Source organism: Arachis duranensis, chromosome 3 (genome assembly GCF_000817695.3).
Source record: "Arachis duranensis cultivar V14167 chromosome 3, aradu.V14167.gnm2.J7QH, whole genome shotgun sequence".
NCBI classification, from domain to species: domain Eukaryota; kingdom Viridiplantae; phylum Streptophyta; class Magnoliopsida; order Fabales; family Fabaceae; genus Arachis; species Arachis duranensis.
In genome coordinates, this window is record NC_029774.3 from 1,767,807 (window position 1) to 1,787,897 (window position 20,091).

Consider the following 20,091-nt stretch of genomic DNA (forward strand, 5'->3'; position numbering starts at 1 on the left):
ATTCAATTTAATGTATAAATATAATTTTTGTTAATTTGATTATATTATTTTTAAAATTTGACTATAAAAAAATATAAATATGTGATAATTTTATAGACTAATGAATTAATGGTTTATTTTGTGCGTAACATAACTAAAAATATTACCAACGAGTCTATAACTAAGCCTATAATTCAAATAACATAAAATTTCCATCCTTATCGTTTTAGGCTTTGTTTGGATATAAGAAGAAAAATAGAAGGAAAGAAAATAAGAGGAAAGAAAATGAAAGGAAAGAAAATTGAAAGAAAACTAGAGTTATTTGTATATTGTTTGGATTAAGAGAAAATAGATGGAAAGAAAATAGAGAGAAAATTTTCTTTTATTTGGATTGAAAGAAAAGTGAGAAGAAAGAAAATTATGTTAGAATAAAATTACATTAATATCCTTACTTATATTATATATAAATTATAATATATTAATTTTACAAGTAAATAATTTTACAAGTAAATAATTATTCATAAATTATATTATTAATCTCTTAAATTATATTTAAAAAAAAATGAAATTTGATAGTGCTGTAAAATTAAGAAGAGTACAAGAGATGATTTTCAAATGTAAAAAAAATGAAATAAAATATTTTGATCTTTTTATTAAATAGAGGGTAAATTTGTAATTATATCACTATTTTCTCTTTCTTGTTAGTTTTCATCTCCCAGCCGAAGAGAAAATTTTTCGTGGACCCCACTCCACTTTTTTCTTTTCCTCTTCGTTTTCTTTGATAAACCAAACAATAGAAAATTTGATTTTCCACCCGTTTTCTTTCCCTGTATTTTCCTTTCTCTTATTTTCGTTTGAACCAAACACTGTGTTAGAGTCGAATCTGGCTCCTAACTTAAAAAAAAAATATAACTAAAAATATTTACCATATATACTAACTTGCCTACAAATCAATCAACTACTATATAGTATATATAACTATAATTTATTAAGGTTAGTTTGTCGAAGAAGTTTGTTTCTTAGAACTTAACAAGGTTGAAAGTTGAAGCATAGAGTAAGAAAGACCAAAGGGGCAAGCAATATGCAATGAATTCAATTTCTGATTTCTGATGAAGAAAAGAGAAAGAGAAAAGAAAGGGTGAGTGGGGGTGCACTACAAATCGAGGTGTGCCCTCAAACCGCGCCGATTCGAACGGTCAACTTTCTCACGACACAAACATGGCCGAGACATCCTCGGAGGAGGAGTTGAGTGTCGTGAACGACAACAACCATAAAAGTACAAATAATATCCCAATTGAGATCGTGAGTGATGAAGAAATGGCTCTCATTGAAGCTGCTTTTGCTTTAGCTTCTTCCTCTTCTGCTCGCTCTCTTTCTCTTTCTGCTTCCATTCGATCTTCTTCTTCACCTTCTCCTCCTTCTCCCCTTCTCCACACCAACGCTCTTTCCATCAAATCAATCACTCTTCTCGCCAAGCGAAGGTTATCAACTGAAACTAGCAATGGCAATGGCAATGGCAATGTTAACCACCCTGATATTGAAGACCTCTTGCCCAAGAAAACAAGGCTCCATGATTCATTTCTCCACCGATATAGAAGGAGCCGAGGCTTGTCCGTCACTGATCTCACTGCCGCGGTAATCAATTTTCAATCTTTTCATCTTTTTTTTTCAAATGGGGTGTTCGAGATTTGTGCTCATTTCATTGTGCTAATTGCTAAAGATTAAACGCTGTTAGTATTTTCTACCTAATTGGCAAAAAGCCCTTTTTCTTTCAGCTCAATTCAGTTTCTTTCTGAAAAAGGAAACACCAATATTCGTTTGGTTAATTGATGAATGCATTCATTTATATTATTTGTGTATGAAAGCTTTGGTAGTTTGGTTAGTTATTGATGGCAATTTGACATGAGTGATTTCATGTGTGTGTGTTGAATGTTGAGGTAGGAATGGTGCGAGAAACAGAAGGAATTCTCTCTTACCCGCGGTGGCCGGAGGACCACCAAGGCAATGAGAGCTGGTATTGCTAGACATGTGGAGCTTGAAGAAGAGGTACATACTATGGTTAGATTGATTGATATCATGTTGTAAACTTTTTTGATCATTTGGACCATTTTGTCATATCTATGAACACTCATTGTACTGTGAAGGTTATGAAACGGGTGGCGGTGAAGATCGCCACGAAAGAAGATGGTTGGGCCCTGAAGTTTCTTAATTTTATTCATGGTGTGAATCAATTATTGTTTACAGGGTTAACTCGCGAACTGCCAATGTAAGCTAATGATACTTCACAAGCCATGTATGTGTTAGGAGTTGAGCGTGTGATTCTAGTATTAAAGCATAAAGGGCAGCCAGCATTATATCAGTGGCTATTTCCACGGCTTGAACCGTGACCTTAAGGTCACACGGGATAACTCAACCATTTCTCCAAGGCTTCCCTTCTATTAAAAAATGGAATACTTGCTTAAAGTTGATATTGTAAGACTCAATTTGATGCTATTGTAATACCAAAATCAGCTACTAAAATCAGCCACTAATGTTTTGTGTATAAATACATGTATGATTTAATTGATTTTCAATATGTAGTTGTATTCCAATATGTATTTTATACTGATGGCTGATTTTGGTATACAAGTAGCATAGTCTCGTAATAATAAGTAATAACACTTTGCATTTGATAGAAATATAAAATTTACTGAAGAGACTTAAAGAAGTCTTGTGTTGTTGGTGGGATTCTGTTGTGTTTTTGTTTTGATGATGATGAGACTTCTAACTTCTGTTGTCAGAATAGCATATATAGGCAATGTATGGATGGTGGGAGTGATTGATGAGATTCAGATGCCATTAACAAAAGAACATCATAATCCAATATTAATTGACACCAAAACTCGTGTTCGAGATACACTTCCTTCTGAAGCGCAACGAAGAAACGGAAGGTATGCTGGGTCTTCTGCCATGCATTTTGTTCTGTCAAATGCTATATTGTGTCCTAATGCGTTTGATTGAATCATTATATGTTATATTTGGCAGGTTTCAACTGATGTGTTACAAGTACTTGTGGGACAATACAATAGCCAATGATTTCCCTTCTGGAAAGTTTTTCACTTATTTTAGCTTAAACCCTCACCATATTCTTGCCGAAGATCTGCAAGTGACAATTGCTGGCTCCGATTTCTGTGTATCTGCAAGTGACAAGAATCTGGTGTGTATTTCAATCATGAACAAATTAAATTACTAAGCTCTACTTGAGTATAGCCTTAAAGTTTGTTTTGATATCGGAAAAGTACCTCTCAAGTTTTTTATGAAAGCATTAGTCCCAACCCTTTGTCAAACATTTTCACAATACCACAATATTTTACAGAAGTGATTTCAGTTGGTTAATGATTGAAGCATGCGTCTACGGTCTACATATGTTTCTTTCCTAATTTGATTACTTGGAGAAAATGCAGACCCTTGATGATATGGTGAGATATTACACAAACACCTTGAAGATGCTAGCCCCTGCTCATGATCAGCTTCTGTTAAGGTGAGTGCAAAGTTATGGCTCTGGCAATATTGTTCATTGATCCCTTTTGCAAGGACTTCAAAATGCTTTCTCTGTCTTCTAAGGGTACATGGTTTTGTTTTCGTCATGTCAGATATGAGTATCAAGAAGATAAGTCATTGCTGGCGGAAGATAAATTTGAGTATGATTCTGAATGGTTAAAGAATCAGATTCAAAGTTGTCTTGAGTTTTGGCATGGACAACGAGAGGCAAGCTATGCACCTGAAGATGAGCGCTGGAAATGTCGATACTGTCAATTCGCCAGAGACTGCGAAGGATATGCTGAGAGTATGACACCAAAGGAAGATTCAAATGATGATACCTGCGTCACTCACGGAGAAGACATTTCTTCTCAAATCAGCTCATAATATTCGACCAGGCTGATGATATAAGCCTAGGCCTAGTGTTAAAGTTGTTTAATTTATTTATTTATCAACAAGCTTTGTTGTTGTATGCATGTCTGTTAATTATTTAACAACTAAATTATCAGTCTCATGTATAGTGTTAAATTGATTGAGATGGTGGTACACTAAAAATCATACGAAACACCAATGTGCTGTCTTTGGTTGTATATCTGATATCGAATGTATCGAATGAATGTTTTATTGACGTTTTTGTTGTACACATCGTAGGAGAGGAGAGGGGAAAAATATTCTTTTGACAGCAACACCAACCCTAAGACACATATTCCATTGGAAAAAATACATATGAATTGATAACTTAACATGAAAGAGAACCAAGTGAAACAAGCTAAGACGGGAATACCCCACCACTCAATTGCAGAAATCACCTTGTAATAAGCCTATATGTACACAAATATCTCTAGTAAATGCTCGCTCCTACAAAATTTTTTCCATCATCTCTTGATGTTAGTGCCATGGGGATTTAGGAATTTGGAAGGGTAGATGAGGAACTGAATGCTCAAAAGAACTCCATTGTGCTGGATATATTGATGGGAGGATTGAAGACAATCCTATTTGCTTTCCCATCTGCAAGCAAATGTGGCAACATGTTGGCCTCTTTGGCAGAAACGCCTTCAGCAGTCCATAGGGTAACGTGAGGCCACTCATTCTTGGAATCTATCTTCTCACCTTCAACTGACCCCGGAAATGCTTCAAATGCAGCCATCTTATCAGAGTAGAGTAGTGCTGTAAGCTCCACTGGTACCTTCTTATGCAGGAAAAGGCCATAGTCAGCTACAGCTTTGATGCCGTGACTTCTCTTGTGGGCAAGTGTCAAATGAGCACGATTAAGATTCTCTAATTTCTTGTCTTTAAGGAAAGCTTCAATCTTGGGATCCTTCTTGGCTAACTGCATACATAGATATTACAGAATCAAACATTCTTTCTAGATGAAATACACGTAGCAGTGAACTTTATTCCCCAACAAAGTAGTTCTAGTAGCTACCAAAAGTATATAAAAGTATAGAATTAATTGGTATATTGAAGAGAGCACAATTCAAGAAGAGCAGACGTTTCCCTTACATTGTTAAGAACGGCATGAATTTCTGTAACTGGTAGACTGAGGGCAGCAAAGACGATGGTTCCAAGTTTCCTCTCCTCGGTAACTGGCGGTATGTAATCACCCTTGGCAACCTTCTGTAATTCTTTCTGAACTTGCTGGACAGCAAACTCAAACGGAACCTGCAGATGTTGTGAGCGAAAGCAATAACAGCTTAAACCAGGAGATAATAGTTGGTTATATTAAATGATAAAAGGAGATAACAGCGAAGAAAAATGTGCGGGGTGTGTAACAATAGAGGAAGAACAATGCCAGATGTACTAGCCTGAACTGAATTCAAATAGTCAGCATTCCCAGAAAGGATGTCTCGTAGTTGTTTCTCCCATTTTGTCCATTCCTGTGCATAAGACCCCTTGGTAGATTCTAATCTGTCACAATAATGATCAATGCAAGACTATGTAAACTTCTCAGTCTATAGCAAAAACCTTGAAGATATGGAATAAAAGTAAACAAGAGGCTAGTAGACAGATCAACCAACCCTGTCATCAATCAAGATAACGGACATTACATATACTTCGACTACAGTTCTATATGGCCACCATAGAAATGGCAATGTTGATCAAATTACAAGGAAAGAAGAGAAAGGAAAGAAGGAAAAAGAGAAGGGGGAGAGGGTGAACAACTTCAAAAAGGTTCCAATCTTAAAGAGGGATTGATTTTCAGGTACTAAGAAAGTTCCTGAAATTTCAATGTCTACTATTGGCTATTGTCGACATTTTGCTCCCTTGAAATATAGGTGACAGTTTTTAACTAATATCCTTTTCTGTAAATCATATTTGTTGTTACAACCTATTCAATTTAATTTGAAATGATCCTGACATCTACTTACTACAAGTTTTCTAAAAAGGTTTAAGAAACAAAATCTGGACACAGAAAATAGTGTAATAGTTTCTACAGTATATGAACTAAAATTCTATAAGACTGACCTTCCATGTCTTTTAGTGTGAAGCTTATATAGATCAATTCCTTCCTCCAGGACAGAGTGCAAAGCCTCAGGAAGGGGAGTCCTACGGACAGATGAAAGCATAACAAAATAAGTAATAGTGATAAGAGGATTAATGAATATAATCTATTCTAAATGTTTTTAAGTGTCAACAATTTTCCACCTTGACCTATCTCTTATAATTTATAAATCAAGGTATTCCAATTTGGAACTAGGAAACAATATTTAAATTGAGGAGAATCAATTGTCAGTTGTAAGTATAGACAATGATGGAATACAATGAATGCTACCAGGCTGTTAAATTGCTATATATATATATAATTGGTATGAAGTACTAACACAAGTATTAACATAAATGTACCTATCCGGCTTCAACAGTGGCATCTTGACAAGCGACCCAAAACGCTCAATTAATTCACTCTCAAACTCTTTACGGCTCTGACATTGGCAAATCAGTTTAGAAACTAATAAAACCTAGAAATGGAGTCCAAATAAAAGAAGCATCATACCTTGCCCTCATAGAGGTGATAAAACATTAGAAGCACATAACCAGCATTTGGAGATGCCTTGTCCAGATTTCCCTTCAAAAATTTGAAAAAGAAGGGGAGGGGGGAGGGGGAATCAGAGATGGAAGGTAACAAAACCTCTGGCAAATTGAAGGATTGTATATTTCAGAAAAATAAGGAGATATATACTGGATGATCGACTCGTTGAAGCACACGAAACATGAAAACAGCTAACGCATCAAGGGAAAATGGATTTGTATCAGTTCCTGCAGAATCGAAGATACAGATATATTCAGATGAGGAAGAAACTAAAACTCATTTCAGAATTTCAAGTTCTTTATCATCAAGACATAGTATGCCACAGCTATGCTTCTGATCAATGCATACCTAGTATTTGTTGTTAGCCTCATTCTTTTGACGACCAATTCTTTAGTCACAGTTTAAAAGCCAAATAAATACTCAGTTCACTCTGGTTGCTTTGGACTCGAGTATAACACAAAGAAAGATTGAGTAAATGCTTCCTAATTGGTTTATGTTGGGCTAGAAGATGCTGCCCTTATATAATATAGCAGACACTAACGGATATAGTCAAGAAAAAAGTAGGATTAACCACAAACCCAACCTTCGGAATCCGGCACAATGGGCACAGCAGATGCCCTGGTTCTGCGACACATGTCTTCTATCTGCATATTTGATTTTGTTAATGCATATAGAGCTTTAACAGTTATATAATGCAGACAAAGGCATAATTGATGATAAACATTGTAGATTAAATTAAATTAAACCAACAAAAGAAGCAGATGATTTCCCTAAAGCCAATTTCATGACAAAAATATATATCAATTCAAGCCTCACAAAGGCAACTCATCAAAACATGAATAAGAATGCATGGCCATCATATTACTTTTTCTGTTTGCTAGTCTAAGAGAAGTGTGGGAACATGGTACTATCCTGGCCATTCACAAGGAAAATAAAAGGCCACCTGACAAGATTTTAATTCAGTGGGGGGAATGAGTTTCCAATTATTGAATTGTTCTTTCTTATTTCATTTTTAATGTCAACCAGAACTCAAATTTAATTTGCTCCCCGAGGGAACCAAGTGCGGGGAAGAGAAAACATAATTTCAAGAGGCCACAATGAAACAACTTAACCAACCAATCTCCAAACTTCTTCATTTGGGGCATTCTTGTCAGCAAGGATTATAGACTTTGGTTTCCTTCTGCGTTCTTCAGCCACTTTCTGCCAATATTTTCCTGTTGATAAGCCACAAAATTTAGTTATCTGAGAAGAATTGATTGGTAAATATATATATTCAAGTATTATAGGCAATGCTAAGAGAGAATGGACCCCTCATGTAAACATTTAACATGATCATATACAAAAATTTCATGATTGATGAGGGGAAGAGGACCTTAACCTAGGTCTCATAAGAAAATATAATCAATGGAGAAAATCCACATGATCAAATATGTGAAATTTCCACATACTAAGGTACTTTCTTAACCTAACTATCAAGACTAACACATGATCCCAGTGATCGTTTACAACTTCAATAAATAGGAACAACTAAGTGAGGGGAATAATTTGAACCTGAATCATATTAGGAAGAACTTTTACAATTTAAAAACCAACGTTTGTCCATTTCTAGATCCTATAGGAGAAATATTACCTTTTATCATATCACCCATGAGACTATGCATTGGCCGCTCATCTCCTAATCCTTCTTTAGCCTTTAGCAATTCTTTGCAAAGGGCAGACTTAGCACAACCAGGTATTCCTGGAAGAAAAGGAAAACCTCTTATAGATAAGTAATAACAAAGACCAAGCTGCATAACTACACTTAAGAAAAATGTAATAATCATGGGTTCACCTACAACAAAATCAATTATGCCTGAATTACACACACAAGCAATTAGAAAAGATTGTCATAAACTCTCTCCCCTAAACTAGCTTAGCATCTAACAAATTCTAAAACAAAATCCTCATTGTGATTACAGTAAAACACCAAGAAGTCACTCAATAATGCTAGCTGAAACTGATTCCTATGCAGTAGAAAACAGCTAACTCATCAACTTGACATATTTTAACGTTGCTGAAGGTTTCACATATAAGTAGAATTACCAGGAAAGAATACAATCAGCCCATCAGCTTTTGGGACCGTGTCTTGAACTGGGATACTAGGCCCAGGTGACACTGACTCCCGCTCTGCTGCAAGATCACCTTCTTCATCCTGGCCTTCCTCAACAATGGCCAAGAAATCTTCAGTCCTAACTAAATTACCCGCAGAGCCTATTAGAGCCTGGTTCAGAGGACTTCGTCTTCCGAATTGTTCAAGGAAAGGTTCAGCTTCACTAAGATAAGTTGATGATGATAGTTGCTTATTTCCACACTTCCTTCTTATAAAGACAGCCCTGTATGCAGAGAATATATCTTAATCGATTACACCAACCAAAATAGGAAAACAAAGAATAGACAAACAGATAGGAGAAGAGAAAAATGACTAGAATTGCAGGTGTACCATTCATCAAGCATCTTGCTAAGTTCTCTCTGCTTTCCTGGGGAGGTTCCCCAGATTTTCATTTGTCTGTGATGTCAAAGCAAATGAATATAAGATGAAGAATATAAAATTTGTTCAAATTACAAACTACGTAGACAAAAGAATAAACATATTACCAACATATTCCTAATCCTTTAATATTACATCTTCAATAACAAGTTTATTATGCTAAATAATTGGTTATGCCCTTGGAATTACTGAACCAGAACTGAATAACTAACATGCTGATAAAACATGTCATGAAGGAGGACATAGATGAAGGATAGGGTATAACACAGCTTTGGAATTAATGGCGGTTTACTTTTTCTTGGTTTATTTGTCTCACATTAAGTTGCTTGGGTATGTGGGTGGCTGCGGGTGTTAGTTGTTTAGAACACAAACGCTTCTAACAATGTAACACATACTACAAATGAATCTAGTCGAGAATCAAAGTTTATCCGCTAAAGTCCTTATGTGCATGCCATGTGGTACCATTTTGAAGAGTTATTAAAGAAACCTTCTTATGAAGCAACAATTCATGCTTAATATACTTCCTAGACCATAAAGATCATTTCTATGGCAATCATGTTTTTACAACCTAACTGATGGTGAAAAAGATGCTCAGATGTGAAAATGTACATTAACTTGGAACATGCATTTAAAAATAAACTATGCAATACAATTATGTGTCGTTAAATTTTCCATCAAAATATATGAAAGCAAACTATAATATAGTTTCAGCTGTCAAATACAAGCCCCGTTAAACTTACCTCAGGTAATAAGCCTTGTAAGCACCTGGACCTTCTTTAAACAGAATTGACAAGCCATTTCGAATGAGAAATGTTCGCAACTGAGGAGAGGTAAAATAAGATAGAAAGTTACAATAACAAAATGAATTCTTCCTCATAAATGATACAAATACATAAAAGAATTAAGTTCAAGCACTAATCCATACCTTATACGTAAGAAATTTCAATTTGACCATTAAGTTTGCATCTTCATCAGCTAATTCTTCTTTCTCAGAGCTATCACTACCATTTTCACTTGTACTATTATTCTTTGAAATTTCAGTGGTTCTCTCCTTGTTTGCCTTGAATAAATTGATATCAACAAAGAATCCTGGGCATATGTTAAGTTCTTAGAGAGCTGTGACGAAATGATAATAACAAGCAGCATATATTTGTTTATAAACAATTATACGCATATCAAATGCAACTTTCTAAACGTGAGACTAGCAAGAACCACCACATGTGAATAAGACAATCAACAATTGACCACAAGTGAGTCAGAATCATTAGCTTGCAAATCTCAGAATAAATGAATAGATAGATTAAAAGGAAAAAAGCATTTACCACGATATAGTGGCCATAATCCAGGTTTATGCCTGAAAGTGCCAAACATTTGCAGCTCAGAAGTTATCAAGTAAAACTTATTTTGCAAGATAATAGAAGGCTCTCTAGAAAATTAATAAGCTGAGCATTCAACAATAAATCAGATTGAAATGGGACCTCATTTCTTTCTGGTATCTCCTGAAAGCTGAGTCACTGTGTACATGAATGACCATTTTGTAGAAAAGATTGTCACTTGATATGTCATCAACTTTGTGGAAGTTATGATAACATTTGAATGCAGCGGGGAAGCGTTTTTCCCTCATCAACCGGACAACTTCCTGACTCAAATTTAAAAGGAAAGATATAACTATGAACTGAACGATTTATAATACAGTTTGGCATAATTAACAAATTGCCATGTGTAACTATATGATTTAAGGATGTACTGACCTGCAACTTTTTAGTTGAATAGTCTGCAGGATTGGTTTGCAAAAACTTTGAAACAGCAGATCGGTCTGCATTTCTTGAATGAGAATCAGTAGCACCAATCCCAAACCAATCCGAGTAGTCGGGACAAAAAGAACTACCAACACCCTCAAGAAGAGCTTTTATTTGCTGTAGAAGAATAACAAAACACAATAGTCAATTCATTTACTTAAAAATCCATCTGGATTTGGATCCTTTCATGAATGAACTTGTCATTAAACAAATAGCAAGAACAGGGTGAATGTGGAACCACATATCCTGCATTGGGTCTCAAATAGGGTTCCATCCCACTGTTGCCTAGTTTTTTGACACTCCTAGCTTGACAAGATGGTATCATAAACTGATGACCCAGATCCAAATCCACCTCAAGAATTGCAATAGAATGAATTCAAATCAAGATGTATTTATGCTGTACCTGTTTTTCATCAGACCTATTTGCAGCACAAATTTCCCTTAGACTTGGTCCCAAATCAAGGGCATCTGAAGGAGAATGGAAAAAATTATATGCTATTTCAACTTTCTTTGAACTTCAACTAACAATTAGGAGGAGCAAAAAGGTACGCTTTTAGCAAGAAAAGGGTTTAAGTCATTATCACAGAAAAAAAGGGTTCCATTTGCATAACCCAAATCCAATTTTCAGGTACTCTTGATCAAATATTGGTACTATGCATAAAAGGGATTATTCAATGATCCTAAGCCTTGGCATATCTAATTCTCCTTCCTCAACTAACGAGCATAGTACCAATAAAATAACAAGGCATAAGATGCAGTACAGCAGCTAGCACACAATATATAGAGAGAACCACTGATCATACCTCCATCAGCAGGTGGAAAAGGGTATTCTTTCAAAATTTTCTTCATATGATTTGGACTATCATGACTCACAAGACGAGCTACGAGACCTTCCAGAATTTCACCTTGGGCCTTTATATGGTCTTTAGAACCTACATTTATGAAAATAGATATAACAATGAATTTTACATAAAACTCATGCAAAGAGAATTGGGACAACAACAACAACAACAACAACAACAGAAGCAGCAGATGAAAACAAAATGTCAAAATAAACATATCTCAGGTGGAATGAAAAGGAAATAACATAGAACAAAACTATAAACTATATACTTGATCCATTTGAAACATTAAAAAGTTCAAAGTTCATAGATAGATAGATAGAAATTCAGTGTCGAATATATTCCTTGCTACATCACCAAAAGTTTACCTCAAAAATATCTTGGTCGTCTATGGTGGATGCAGAAGTGGGAGATGATGATAATGGTAAGAAGTAAGCAAAGTTGAATTATGGCATCAAGTGTGCATGTAATATTATTCCTTTCAGAGATGTTATATATTTCTCCATTGTGCAAAACATATTCTTTTAAATCATCATTTGAAAATGGCTTTTAAGCAAATACTTTGTCTTCAGATAGAACATTTTCATGTATGAAATAACAAGGAAAGATAGAAATATAGAACACTTTTGTGTATGACACTGTCAAGCATAGGGCACGAAGATCAAGTAAAATGAATTGTGCTAATCTTAACCTGGTACAGATATATCTGCAATTTCATCAAGAGCCTTGCACACCGGTGTTGCAGTACCCTCCTCACATAAAGCATCATAGGCAGCAAAGAAGGATGATGCTGATTTCCTATGTTTACATAAAGAAATGAAAGTGAAATGCAATTGGCTTGTCCACAAAAACCTCAAAACAGATAATATTAAGGTCCAAGTCAACATGTATGTGTTGAAATAAAATAGCTCGAACCCTTGTATTTATTAAAATAACATTGACCACCCTTATAAATGAAGTATATTCATCAAAATAAGAAAATCAATCAAAGGAGGTGAGATAGGGATTGTAGGGAACTCGTGTACCACCATTCCTTATAACAATAAGGTAATCGTGATAGATGAACCCAGACAGTAAATGAACCAAACAGTTTCTTTCAGTTAAAATTCAAAATTCCTCTGCAACTTCCTAAATAAAATAAGAAAACACCTAATATACCATATAAACACATAAAACTATGGATTCAAAAAACAAAAGGTGTTCAATTTAAACATATTTAAGTAGAAATGATCCAGAATTAAAGTGCAACTCCAAAGTCGGAAACTGGATTCGAAAGAAATATAATATTTGAGTCATTTATTATATGCTAAACAATATACATCCTCTATTTATTTTCTTAATGTAAAAGAAAAAAGATCCTGAATGTTCACCTTGTTGAAAACAGCCACACGTGATTTGTAGGTAGGCGCCATTTTCTGCAGAAAGCAATTATTTCAGGAGTTGAATAGAACCTTGGCTTTCCATTGCCCAATTCAGTAACTGCTGTAACTACCGCTGTTCAGAAAAAGACAATAACAATGAAGTTAAGATACAAAAGAATGTTACGCAAAACTCCACATGGATAAATCTTGGAATCATTTGAGTTGGATGCATTTGTTGTTTCCATGTAAGAATTAACTCATACACTTCTGTGGAAAACTTCATTGCTTTCTCAACTCCAGATACCGGGGAAAACAGTGACCCGTGTACCTTTCAATTGTTTTAATAGTCAAGGTTGTGGATCAGAAATAACTTAATAAAAGATCTAAGGAAGATGTAGACCAAACCTTGCTCTCTCTATATATATATTTGAAACAAAGAATTAACATGACAAATTTGTAATGATTTCCATGACCATGAAGCTTTGATCTTGTGCGTACAACATTAGTTAACATTGAGTTTCTTGAATGAACCAAAAAATAATTGTTCATACCATAATCTTCTCGGGGACGCTGTCCATGATCACCAAGAACAGCAGTTACAAGTTCCATTGATATGCACATGTGGTTTCTCTGAAAAAGAAGATAATAATGACAGTTTTAAGCATGACTTAAACTAGAGATTAAATAAAAGTAGCAATACAATCCTAGATTGGTATCATTATCAACTTATCTACACATGGTGAATATAATTAACAACCACATGAACTGAAAAGTGCATGCACAACAAGAGAGATCACAAAATGCATTGAATTATGAAAAAGAAACACAACTGGGAAGATATTGATTTTTTTAAAAATAAGAAAAACAGAAAATGAAGCCATCCACATGTTTCAAGACAATCACATTATTTGTACGCAAATAATGCAAAAACTGAAAAAGTGGGTGGGGGAGGAATACTGCATTTTCTTTCTAATTCCATGCTTGATAATCATTGCATTTCCAAACATGTTTGCCACTACCACAAAGCCCAGATGCTATTCAAATTTATATTAATTTCCAAAATTACCTCAAGAAAATCATTAAATTCAGCTTGTTTTTTAGAAGCCGCAGCTCCCCAAGCCTCGCGAAACATCCGCCCAAGTACAAATACACCAACAGCAGTATATCTGCAACAATGGAAAAAAGCAATGAACCATAAATAAAAATATTAACCGCATAAAGAAAGCATAACAAAGGGATATGAGTAGAGGGAGAAATGGAGGCCAAGGGAATGTACTCCTAGCAAATTATTTATTTATGAATGAAAAACTATCATGCCCTAAGGCATGACCATTATCCACGTTGCTGCATGACTACTATTCAAGAAAAAAACAACGAGCATAAGGTAAATAAGGAAACAAAAAATTCCAAAATATACATAATCTGTCACAAACATACATATTTCCAAAACTATTTTTCGCATAAGCTCCACCTTCATGACCCGCATACATAAAAAGAGAACCAGAGTGTTTGAGAGAAACCTGCACATGCAGGAGAAGATTAACTCCACCAATGAAAATCAATAAAATCATAAAAATCACACCATTCAACAATTTCCCAACTAACACAAAAATTTAAAGCACAACAAACATACCTCTAACGTAGCCAAACCTTTAGATACCATCTCAATCATTCTTATCCTTATCTACAGGCAAATAGAACAACCATAATATAAGCAATATTTTCAGAACTAAACGTACACTGAGTTGTTTAAAAAGCACATGATCAAACCTCTTGATCTGACTTCTCATTCTCGAATTTCGGGTAGAAAGTAGCTCTGATTTGCGCCTGCGAGTATGTGTTGTTGTCCACAGTAAATTTCTCCAACAAATTAGCGCTAAACAACTTGCTCAAACTGGGACTACCACTCGTTTTGGGCGAAGCCACAACAGCTTCAGCCCCTGCAGCAGCAGCAGCATCAGCTGCACCTTTACCGGCCATTTCAGCTTCGGCAGTTGCGACTCCACTCGCAGTTCCATAAGATTTCGGTTTCCAAATCACCTTCCTATCTTGGCCACCAGCTCCAACACTGGTTTTCGCCGCCCCGCTTTCAGCAATACGCAACCCGGCAAGGCCGTTAGTAACTGTTTCAGCTGAACCAGAAGTAGTTGCACCTCCCCCAGCCGCAGCCGATAATTCCCCTTCGCGTTTCGGTTTCTCCTTCCATTGTTGTCCCCTCCGCTGCAGAAAAATTGAACAGTCTCTCACTCACTCAATTAATCAAACAATCACTTCAAAATCTAGCGCGTTTCGAAGCTCGAAGCTAGCTCCGATCGAGAATCGGAACAGTATTCTAGAAATTCGAGTTTCAAACACGACAGTTAATCAGCTATAACTAACTAACTAACTCACTACTTTGAGGTGAATTAACAAACGAGAACCGATTTGCGGAGAACCGATTCGCGCGAAAGCAGGTAAGATGAAAATCAAAACGACAGTTAATCAGTTATAAATAACTCACTACTCTGAGGTGAGTTAACAAACGAGAATCCGATTCGCGCGAAAGCAGGTAAGATGAAAATTAAAACGAAATGAAAAGATCGTAAAGTGAGTACCTGATTGCGAGGCATTGGGATGAGTGAGAAAGGAGAAGGAGGAGAAGCGAGAGTTCTGTAGGGATGGGAAAATGGAAGTAAGAGGAAGGTTCTGGAAGAGAGAGTGCAGAGAAGCCTCTGCGGTGCCGACATTCAAGTGAGTGAGACGGTTATAAATAAAATAAGTGAGAGAGGGTGTGAGGTGTAAGGAAATGGGAGAAGGGAGGAGGAAGAGAGTGAAAAACGCACACTCCAGATGCGACCCAGTAAACGAACGCCAACCAAGTAACGTGGGTTTTAGGTTCCACATTCTCACAGCTCCCATGTCTATATGCCTTAAACCCCTTCTTCAGGAGTTAAAGTCCCTTTTCTCTGTTTTTTTTTTTTTCTTTTTCTTTTTCTTTCTTTATAATTATTTTCACTCATAGATTTAAACTTCTTTTAGGATTAAATTTAAGAACTTAATATTAATTTATGAAAAAAACTAACTATTTTATTTTTATTACAACAACATAAACAATATAATTGCCAATAAACTATAATTTAAATGTTATAATTTTTTTATTTTATATATATATATTTTGTGAGTATTTTCCAGTTCAATTAAAATCAAGTTCAATCAATTCTAAAAATATTTACAGAAATATTAGATAATCAAGTTTTTTTTAACCAAATCGAACTTAGTTAAATTTATATAAGCGTATTTATGTTTTTGTTGTTCTTCTTCTTCTTCCTCCTCTTCTTTCATCTTCATTACCATTATCATGATCATTATCAATGTCACTATATCTTCCTCCTCCTTCTTCTTCACAAAAAAAACAATGATAAAGAGAAAACGCACCAAGAATAAGAAGTATGATCCACATCCACATTTTGTTAGTGATTTTTGTTGGATTTAAACCAATTTAGTTAGAATTAATTGATAAAAACACTTGGATGTATAATAAAACCCAAATATTTAATCCAAAAAAACAACCTTAAATTTCAATATTTTTGTACCCTTTTAAGTTCATTTTTGACATTAAATCAGCCCCACTTAATCATAGACAATAAATTAAACGTGCATGCAAAAACTAATCCCTATTTAATATCAATAGAATGGAAATTACTCTCCCCAAAGTATAGCTTAGAAGTTACAACCTCAACCACGCAACAACCTTTGTAGGTATTACGGGATACGGCATATTTTCTGCACACAAAGCTTCCACGTCTAATGACATTGTTTATGAACAAGAGCATTTCCTACAATCACAAACAAGCTTCGCAGAGATTTAATCACATCAGTTCAAAAATTATAACGGAAGTTAATATCACGTTGTAAGCAAGTATACATTGTATAAGCCAAATATGAAAAGCATACATAGTTATACATAACTATCCGCTGCACAATTTCAATCATCTCTTCGTCCAGGAGAAAAAGGGCATCATATCAGTTTTTCAGCAACACAAATTTGGAGTTAATTCCAATTTCGTGCCATATCTGAGTACTACAACGGTACAACCAAAAGCAAGTTTCAAATGTTGATTTTTATTTTCTTTCCTATAAATGCTCCATTAGAGATGAAGCAAAAACTATATGGTATGTACATCATAGAATGATAAAATTGTGATGTTCTGCCAGGGAAAACAAAAAAAAATGGAAAATAGGAAAAAAAAAGAGCATTTTTATCCTATTATGTCCTATGTGTACTTGTTCTAGCTAGTTTGTGGCATTATCAAAGTTCACCATGGTTTGCTACTACTTCTTCTGGCTGTTGTTCAACATTTTTTTCATCTAGGGTGGTAGTTTCATTTTCATCTTGTTCTGAGGAAATAGTGAGGGGACCTTGTGGGGTTCCAAAAAGTGTTGTAAATATCTGTCTATGGCATTCATCACAAAAGTAGATATATGTGAAATGTCCTTCATATGGTAGCTTATGCACTGCAGCTCCAGGTAGTATTCGGTGCACGAAATCGGTCATTGATGGAGGAACCACTTTATCATCCATTCCCTGCAAACAATGCACAAGGATGAGTTGTATACTTTCATTCGAAACAAACATCATCTCAAACCAATTTAGACATTACATGAATCAAACAAAGTCGTACTTCACCTGGGTTCATCCGGATACATTCATTAAAGGATGTACTAAGATGTAAATGAAGAAAGTAGTGTTTTACATTACTCAAACAAACAACCTCTAAGTTCTAATATCTTCATCCAAACAAAAATAACCTCTAAGCAAATATAGTGTCCTTTTTCTTCTTCTTTCTTCTTTTTTCCCCCATATACTTGAAGGAACAGCTACGAAAAAATATAATCTGACATAATATCTATCTAGCAAAACTCAACATTTTGCAGAAACAACGGGTACAGCAAGGCAACAGTTGAAATGAGACACAATAGTATATATTTGTGTCATTAGCATAAATTGTTGATTAAAGAAAAAAAACTTTCATCAAAGTTTTCAATGTATGCAACCATTAAACGATTTCCATCCAATACATGCCATTTAGGTGTACATTAAAGTAGTATGCTCTCGGTGGTTAGAAAGTTAGAGAAGAGCAAATGTTAATGAATGTGAAGATGATAATTGATAGAGGTGTGCACATGACAAAAATATGGAAGGAAAAGCAAAATGGGATATTCTTACGTATAGTGATCTGCTTTGATAACAATAAATGAGGATAGTTTGCCTAAAATGGTTTGGGCATTTATGACCCACTAACACATTATTGACAAAAAGAATGCTTATGAAAATTAAAACCCAAAAAGCATGAACCGAAGTTAAGAATAATTATGCTAAAGTGATGATTATACTCCAAAATTGTCCACCATACTTGGATCCACTTCAGATACTGTATGCCTCCACTGGTATCACAACTTTAATGTTTCAAATTATTGGCCAGAAATTGTCCTAATTGGTTTTCAATTGTTTAAAAATTAAAACGGACTAAATCACATTTTAAACCATTCAAAACATTTAAAGCTTCTTGAGATAAAAATGTATTGCTTATTTGTAATATAAACAACATCATATCGTCCCAGTATTTCAACATTGCTCATAAGGCTTTGGGAAAAAAAGTCCTTAGAAGAATGCTTGCAGAAGGTTTTTATCAAATAAGAGTGAATGCTTTAGTAAATGAAGCTTGTATAGAGGGTGTAGTAATCTAAACATTGATGCACTCACTTGCCATATATGTATTGGGCCAAGAAAACCCGTGTATTCCTCCTGAACTTCAATGAACATTGACTTCAGCCAAATGAGCAAATCAGCACTTCCGCTCCGTTTTTTCTTCTGCAACTTGAGGTCCAACAGGCTGAAACCCCAGTTTGAGACCTGCAGAGCAGCTTCCTCCAAAAAGGGTTTTGCATTTCCTTGCCTGATTGATTCTTCCACATCCCTTTGCCAGAATTCCTCATAGATTGGATCTTCCATCAGTGCTTTATCCTGCAAGGAACCGTTCGTGAGGGGATATGCTTAATCCAAGTTACTGGAATGCAAGTGAAAGACAACCATAACATGGACATCACATGGAAGTGTAGATCTCTTTCTATGGATACCAAACACATTTGTGTTGACCACAAGACAGAAATGGATGAGCAAAGCTTTTCTTACCCTCTTTCCCAGAGACAATGACAGCCACTTATCAATCTGACCATGCTTTCCTGACAAGAAGCTTCGTCGATAGAAGAAAGCGAGAAACCTAGGACTCCTCCAAGCTAAAAAATACATGAATTTTCTTTTTCTTGTCCATTTGTCCCAGGCTCTTCGTCTCTCTTCCCTTGTCATGAGACGATCGTATGGGTTTACCATGGGAGCAAACATGGCCGCACCTGAGATTTACTTAGATTTATTCCGAAATGCATGCCAAAATATACCATGTTTAAAAAGATGCAAGAACTATGTAGACCCATAACTCTGAGCTTTATCTCAACTTTAAACTAGTTATTCAGAACACCTTAATAAGCCTAAAATGTGACAATAACATAAATAAACAATAATAATTGTTTTGAAAAGTGAATAAGCAAGACACCAGCTATAAAAGCTCCAAGTTTTATCATGTTGAGTATATCCAAAGTTGCATGGAAACAAAAAGAAAAAGAACTATTGATACCTGCTAATCTATCAGGAATGTATCTAAGTGCAGCCCAAGCATGCATACTTCCACTTGAGTAGCCAACAACCCAAAACTTTTTAAGGCCGAGCGAGTCTGCTAGAAATAACATATCTGCCGCTGAAGTTTCAAGATTTCGATTGGGATGTGGATCACTCTCCCCAAACCCAGGAAGATCATATGTCAACAAGCAAATGCCGAACTCTTCAAGCAGTGAACCCTTAACTCCGGGAATTCCTAATTTTGAATTTGAAGATGGTGTCAACAGTCTATAGTAGGATACCAAAAAAAAATATTATAAAAAAACAGCAGAACAAGAATTTAACACTTCAAACAACCTGCAAGCCGAGAGGAAAGAAAAGTAT

At 35.3% G+C, this 20,091-nt stretch overlaps 2 protein-coding genes and 1 pseudogene across 2 annotated transcripts; 1 reads left to right on the top strand and 2 right to left on the bottom strand.

Annotated features, from left to right (window-relative positions):
- Positions 1 to 981: 981 nt before the first annotated feature.
- Positions 982 to 4,126, top strand: LOC107476926 (exonuclease V, chloroplastic). The gene is made up of 7 exons (XM_016096876.3): positions 982 to 1,614; positions 1,921 to 2,025; positions 2,124 to 2,245; positions 2,760 to 2,909; positions 3,004 to 3,175; positions 3,423 to 3,499; positions 3,612 to 4,126. The coding sequence occupies exons 1-7, from the start codon at positions 1,198 to 1,200 to the stop codon at positions 3,883 to 3,885; spliced, it is 1,317 nt and encodes a 438-aa protein (XP_015952362.1). The 5' UTR covers positions 982 to 1,197; the 3' UTR covers positions 3,886 to 4,126.
- LOC107476925 (tRNA ligase 1) lies at positions 4,093 to 15,948 on the bottom strand. The gene is made up of 27 exons (XM_016096875.3): positions 15,650 to 15,948; positions 14,826 to 15,275; positions 14,689 to 14,739; positions 14,493 to 14,575; positions 14,122 to 14,221; positions 13,607 to 13,685; positions 13,065 to 13,188; positions 12,386 to 12,492; positions 11,656 to 11,784; positions 11,256 to 11,320; positions 10,805 to 10,969; positions 10,532 to 10,692; positions 10,376 to 10,407; positions 9,979 to 10,142; positions 9,794 to 9,873; positions 9,006 to 9,071; positions 8,609 to 8,898; positions 8,157 to 8,264; positions 7,643 to 7,740; positions 7,110 to 7,170; positions 6,677 to 6,753; positions 6,491 to 6,562; positions 6,343 to 6,419; positions 5,965 to 6,045; positions 5,304 to 5,406; positions 5,002 to 5,160; positions 4,093 to 4,828 (listed from the first exon to the last, which is right to left on the bottom strand). The coding sequence occupies exons 1-27, from the start codon at positions 15,779 to 15,781 to the stop codon at positions 4,439 to 4,441; spliced, it is 3,504 nt and encodes a 1,167-aa protein (XP_015952361.1). The 5' UTR covers positions 15,782 to 15,948; the 3' UTR covers positions 4,093 to 4,438.
- A 995-nt stretch (positions 15,949 to 16,943) lies between these two features.
- The window catches only part of LOC107476923 (uncharacterized), a 4,623-nt pseudogene continuing 1,475 nt past the window's right edge, over positions 16,944 to 20,091 (bottom strand).

Coding starts and splice junctions, on each gene's coding strand:
- LOC107476925 (XM_016096875.3), bottom strand. CDS start 15,781: ATGTCGGCACCGCAGAGGCTTCTCTGCACTCTCTCTTCCAGAACCTTC. Junction 10,143..10,375: donor ATTATGGCCACTATATCGTG/GTAAATGCTTTT, acceptor ACATATGCCCAG/GATTCTTTGTTGATATCAAT. Junction 7,741..8,156: donor CATGGGTGATATGATAAAAG/GTAATATTTCTC, acceptor GCTTATCAACAG/GAAAATATTGGCAGAAAGTG.
- LOC107476926 (XM_016096876.3), top strand. CDS start 1,198: ATGGCCGAGACATCCTCGGAGGAGGAGTTGAGTGTCGTGAACGACAAC. Junction 2,910..3,003: donor GCGCAACGAAGAAACGGAAG/GTATGCTGGGTC, acceptor TATATTTGGCAG/GTTTCAACTGATGTGTTACA. Junction 3,176..3,422: donor CTGCAAGTGACAAGAATCTG/GTGTGTATTTCA, acceptor GAGAAAATGCAG/ACCCTTGATGATATGGTGAG.